Genomic DNA, 6,201 nt, shown 5'->3' with positions numbered 1-6,201 from the left:
GTTGTCTTGGTTGTGTTGTTTGAGCTGTGACTGTTGTCTTGGTTGTGTTGTTTGAGCTGTGACTGTTGTCTTGGTTGTGTTGTTTGAGCTGTGACTGTTGTCTTGGTTTCTAGACTCTGAACGTCAGTAATAGAAAACAAAGGCATTGAAATAATATGGGCGGTGCTAATGTTTGTCCTGTTGCACACAGGTGTGTAATGGTAATGTGTTTCTTCATGTCCCAACTGCCCCCAAGACACCCACAGGGAGCAGGGTCACGGACGGGGACACCAACTCCCCCCGAGACACCCACAGGGAGCGGGGTCACGGACGGGGACACCAACTCCCCCCGAGACACCCACAGGGAGCGGGGTCACGGACGGGGACACCAACTCCCCCCGAGACACCCACAGGGAGCGGGGTCACGGACGGGGACACCATTGTCCAGTACCCGTGTAGCATTGGGGTTAAGTGCGTTGCTCAAGGGCACAGCAACAGATTTTCCATTTTGTCAGCTCATATTATGTCTATATACAGTGTATATAATGATGTGGAAATAGTTAAAGTACAAAAAGGAAAATAAATAAACATAAATATGGGTTGTATTTACAATGGTGTTTGTTCTTCACTGGTTGACCTTTTCTTGTGGCAAAAAGTCACACATCTTGCTGCTGTGATGGCACACTGTGGTATTTCACCCAATAGATATTTTTATTTAACTAGGAAAGTCAGTTAAGAACAAATTCTTATTTTCAATGATGGCCTAGGAACAGTGGGTTAACTGCCTTGTTCAGGGGCAGAATGACAGATTATCAAAATTGGATTTGTTTTCAAATTCTTTGTGGGTCTGTGTAATCTGAGGGAAATATGTGTCTCTAATATGGTCATTTTTGACAACTTTTACTTTTACTTCACTACATTCCTAAAGAAAATAATGTTATTTTTACTCCATACATTTTCCCTGACACTCAAAGTACTAGTTACATTTTGAATGCTTAGCAGGACAGGAAAATGGTCCAATTCGTACAATTATCAAGAGAACATCCCTGGTCATCCCTACTACCTATGATCTGGCGGACTCACTGAACACAAATGCTTTGTTTGTAAATGATGTCTGAGTGTTGGAGTGTGCCCCTGGCTATCTGTAAATGATGTCTGAGTGTTGGACTGTGCCCCTGGCTATCTGTAAATGATGTCTCAGTGTTGGACTGTGCCCCTGGCTATCTGTAAATGATGTCTCAGTGTTGGACTGTGCCCCTGGCTATCTGTAAATGATGTCTGAGTGTTGGACTGTGCCCCTGGCTATCTGTAAATGATGTCTCAGTGTTGGACTGTGCCCCTGGCTATCTGTAAATGATGTCTCAGTGTTGGACTGTGCCCCTGGCTATCTGTAAATGATGTCTGAGTGTTGGACTGTGCCCCTGGCTATCTGTAAATGATGTCTCAGTGTTGGACTGTGCCCCTGGCTATCTGTAAATGATGTCTCAGTGTTGGAGTGTGCCCCGGGCTATCTGTAAATTAAAAAAACTAGAAAATAGTTCTGTCTGGTTTGCTTAATATGAGGAAATTGAATTGATTTATACTCATACTTTTTACTTTTGATAGTTAAGCATTTTTATAACCAAGCACTTTTAGACTTTTACTCAAGTAGTATTTTACTGGGGGACTTTCACTTTTACTTGAGTCATTTTCTATTAAGGTAACTTAACTTTTACTCAAGTATGACAATTGGGTACTTTTTCCACCACTGCAGAAACACAGAAACAAGGTGATCCTTCTCTACCACACCCACAGAAACAAGGTGATCCTTCTCTACCACACCCACAGAAACACAGGGATAAGGCGATCCTTCTCTACCACACCCACAGAAACAAGGCGATCCTTCTCTACCACACCCACAGAAACAAGGTGATCCTTCTCTACCACACCCACAGAAACACAGAGATAAGGTGATCCTTCTCTACCTCACCCACAGAAACAAGGCGATCTTTCTCTACCACACCCACAGAAACACAGGGATAAGGTGATCCTTCTCTACCTCACCCACAGAAACACAGAGATAAGGTGATCCTTCTCTACCACACCCACAGAAACACAGAGATAAGGTGATCCTTCTCTACCACACCCACAGAAACACAGAGATAAGGTGATCCTTCTCTACCACACCAACAGAAACACAGAGATAAGCTGATCCTTCTCTACCACACCCACAGAAACACAGAGATAATGTGATCCTTCTCTACCACACCCACAGAAACACAGAGGTAAGGTGATCATTCCTTCTCTACCTCACCCACAGAAACACAGAAACAAGGAAAAGCATCCAAGACACCCACAGGGAGTGCGGTCACGGTCAGGGACACCATTGTCCAGCTCCCATGGAGCACTGGGGTTAAGTGCTTGCTCAAGGGCACATTGACAGATTTGCCATTTTGTCAGCTTCGGGATTGGAACCATCAACCTTTTTGGTTATTGGCACAACGCTCTAACCTCAAGGCTATTTGTCTTTCCCAGAGTGTTGTTTTCAATAACAGACAGGCCCAGGTTGGTGTAAGTTTCTCCATACGTCCAGAAGCTCTTGAGGAGTGTCGAGGATGGTTGTGATAACAGCCATGTAGTGACAGCGGTCCTGGGCTCCTGCATACCCCTGGAAGAGGTTGTCACTGGGGGGGTCAGTAGGCCGGATGCCCAGGTGTCTCATGCACAGTCCCAGATACACATCCTCTATGTAGACGGCTTTAACATGCCTGGACGCCTCCACCAGCTTCCTGGGGAGGTCTAAGGTGAAGACATAGCCCAGGCCCAGAGCATAAGGTGGATATACCGGTTCAGGAAACACCTCCTTTGGAAGATACCATTTGGAGCTTGGGTCATGAAGGACTGCTGCACCAATTGCCACTTGTCCAGACATGTAGTTCTGCGTTGGAGAATGTAGAATCAGCATGTAAACCAGGTTGTGCACGTTGAGAAACATGTCTGAGTCGATCTTCATGGCGTAGGAGGCGTTGGGGCAGCGAGAGCTCAGCCACTCCATCATCACCATGGTCTTGATGGTCAGGTTTTTGTAGCTGTCTATGAAGTCACTCTGCAGCAGATCCTGGTGCTCTTTGCTCTCCTGCAGCACATTCTCCTGGAGCTGCTCTGTCTCCTCTCCACTGGGCAGTCCCAGCAGGAAGAACAGACAGACCTTGTTGCCGAAAACTAGGTTCTGACTGCCCCAAGTACTGCGGACGGCCTCACGAGCCTCCATGTTATAGGGCGCAACTGGCACCATCAGAACCAGGAAGGGGTTCTGCTCCCGGCATTTCTCTGGCTCATCCAGGATGAAGATGTACTCTGATGGGTATTCTACATGGTACAGTCCTGGGGACACATACAGAGGAGGAGTGGCCAGTCCAGTGGTCAGTGTTATTGATGGCCAGTCCTGAATGGATATTGTATCCAGGTAAACTTCTGATTCAGCTTGTGGTTCAACGTGAACATATATTGTAGTTGTGTCCTTGTTGTCTGGTGTTTCAGCTTCCATATAATATGTTGATTCATCATTAGTAGTTGGACTGATGCTCAGGTCCTCTTCTCTTGAAGCGTCTGGAGTCCTCCTGGAAGGGGGACGATGGTAGGGGTGGTTTGGGTTGTTGGGATATTCCAGAACGGTATAGTATATGACCCTCAGCGACACCAGTACCAGGAAGATCTTGGTGCACGTCCGCCAGTGACTGATCATTATATTGGGATCTGTGTCACTAGAAAAAACAGAATGGAGGTCAATCGTAACAAACCAAAAACAAGCTCAGAGGTCTTTAACAGCAAGTTACTTTGGACTTAAGAGTATGGTTATGTTTGTCAGTCCTCTACGTTGATTAAATAGTCTGTTCACAGTAGAGTCAGTCCTCTACGTTGATTAAATAGTCTGTTCACAGTAGAGTCAGTCCTCTACGTTGATTAAATAGTCTGTTCACAGTAGAATGAGTGCTGATGATTGGAAGTGGTTCTACAATACTACAGTCAGAAAGATCACAGTATTGAACTTGTAGACTGACAGATCAGACATGTTTCCAATCTATTTTGAAATGCCAAAACCTGTTAGTTTATGTAAATATGATATATTCAACAGCAATATAATGTTATTCTTGACAACAGCAAAGTTGGGTATTGTATTTATGTGCTGTAAGCATTTGAATATGACTTTAATGATTCCTACATCAGTTATTCCACTGTGTAGATCGCTCCACTTAGATGAAGCCGTGTTCTCTAATATCTTTACATTGAGATTAACTGTGGTGATTCTCTAAAGGTGGAAAAAAGGTATACTACCGTTCAAAAGTTTGGGGTCACTTAGAAATGTCCTTGTTTTTGAAATAAAAAAAAATGTATCCATTAAAATAACATCAAATTGATCAGAAATACAGTGTAGACTGTTACGTTTGTCGTATGGAGTAGACCAAAACGCAGCGGGAATGTGAGTGCTCATCTTCTTATTTATAAAAAAAAAAAGAAACAAAACACTTGAACAAAACAACGACGACGAAGAACAGTCCCGTAAGGACAAATGACTATACGGAGAAACAACTACCCACAAATCCCAATGAACAAACACCCCTATAAATAGGACCTTCAATTAGAGACAACGAGGAACAGCTGCCTCCAATTGAAGGTCAACCCAATAAACTAAGCATAGAAATAGAATAAATAGACACAGACATAGAAATAGACTAACATAGAACATAGAACATTGCCCCAAAACCCCCGAAACACACTAAACAAACACCCCCTGCCATGCCCTGACCGAACTATAATAACAAACAACCTCTTTTACTGGTCAGGATGTGACATAGACATTGTTAATGTTGTGTTGGTAATGACTATTGTAGCTGGAAATGGCAGATTTTTTATGGAATATCTACATAGGCGTACAGAGGCCCATTATCAGCAACCATCACTCCTGTTTTCCAATGGCACGTTGTGTTAGCTAAGCTGAAGATCTCGTACAACGCTGTGTACTACTCCCTTCACAGAACAGAGCAAACTGGCTCTAACCAGAAAAGAAAGAGGAGTGGGAGGCTCCGGTGCACAACTGAGCAAGAAGACAAGTACATTTGAGTGTCTAGTTTGAGAAACAGACACCAAGTCCTAAACTGGCAGCTTCATTAAATAGTACCCGCAAAACACCAATCTCAACATCAACAGTGAAGAGGCGACTCCGGGATGCTGGCCTTCTCGGTAGAGTTGCAAAGAAAAGTCATATCTTAGACTGGCCAATAAAAATAGAAGATTAAGATGGGCAAAAGAACACAGACACTGGACAGAGGAACTCTGCCAAGAAGGCCAGCATCCCGGAGTCGCCTCTTCACTGCTGACGTTGAGACTGGTGTTTTGCGGGTACTATTTAATGAAGCTGCCAGTTGAGGACTTGTGATGCGTCAGTTTCTCAAACTAGACACTCTTATGTACTTGTCCTCTTGCTCAGTTGTGCACCGGGGCCTCCCACTCCTCTTTCTATTCTGGCTCGACGAAGTTTGTGCTGTTCTGTGACGGGAGTAGTACACAGCGTTATACCAGATCTCAAGTTTCTTGGCAATTTCTCGCATGGAATAGCCTACATTTCTCAGAACAAGAATAGACTGACGAGTTTCAGAAGAAAGTTCTTTGTTTCTGGCCAATTTAGAGCCTGTAATCGAACCCACCAATGCTGATGCTCCAGATACTCAACTAGTCTAAAGAAGGCCAGTTTTAATGCTTTTTTAATCAGGAAAACAGTATTCAGCTGTGCTAACATAATTGCACAAGGGTTTTCTAATGATCAATTAGCCTTTTAAAATTATAAACTTGGATTAGCTAACACAACGTGCCATTGGAACACAGGAGTGATGGTTGCTGATAATGGGCCTCTGTACGCCTATGTAGATATTCCATTAAAAATCAGCCGTTTCCAGCTACAATAGTCATTTACAACATTAACAATGTCTACACTGTATTTCTGGTCAATTTGATGTTATTTTAATGGACAAGAATTGTGCTTTTCTTTCAAAAACAAGGACATTTCTACGTGACCTCAAACTTTTGAACGGAAGTGTATGTCTCAAGTGATGCCTTGTGAAATGATCAAATGTTTCATACACAGTGTTGTCAGATACAGACAGTGGTTTGTGGCTAGTCACTGTTGCATAGCTACTGTAGGCCATGTCGTGTCAGGAAGGTTTCGAAATGTGTTCGCTTTTACAA

General features: G+C 43.7%; 1 protein-coding gene across 1 annotated transcript in view; it reads right to left on the bottom strand.

Moving 5' to 3' along the window:
- Positions 1-1,827: 1,827 nt before the first annotated feature.
- Positions 1,828-6,201, bottom strand: part of LOC106590762 (beta-1,3-galactosyltransferase 1) — a 16,641-nt gene continuing 12,267 nt past the window's right edge. The window contains exon 2 of the mRNA XM_045711714.2: positions 1,828-3,722. Within this exon, the coding sequence (XP_045567670.1) occupies positions 2,504-3,703 (1,200 nt within the window). The 5' untranslated portion in view covers positions 3,704-3,722 and the 3' untranslated portion in view covers positions 1,828-2,503. The remainder of the gene's footprint in view (positions 3,723-6,201) is intronic.

Source organism: Salmo salar, chromosome 11 (genome assembly GCF_965601325.2).
Source record: "Salmo salar chromosome 11, fSalSal1, whole genome shotgun sequence".
In the NCBI taxonomy this organism is placed as follows: Eukaryota; Metazoa; Chordata; class Actinopteri; order Salmoniformes; family Salmonidae; genus Salmo; species Salmo salar.
This window is presented reverse-complemented; position numbering and strand designations above follow the sequence as displayed.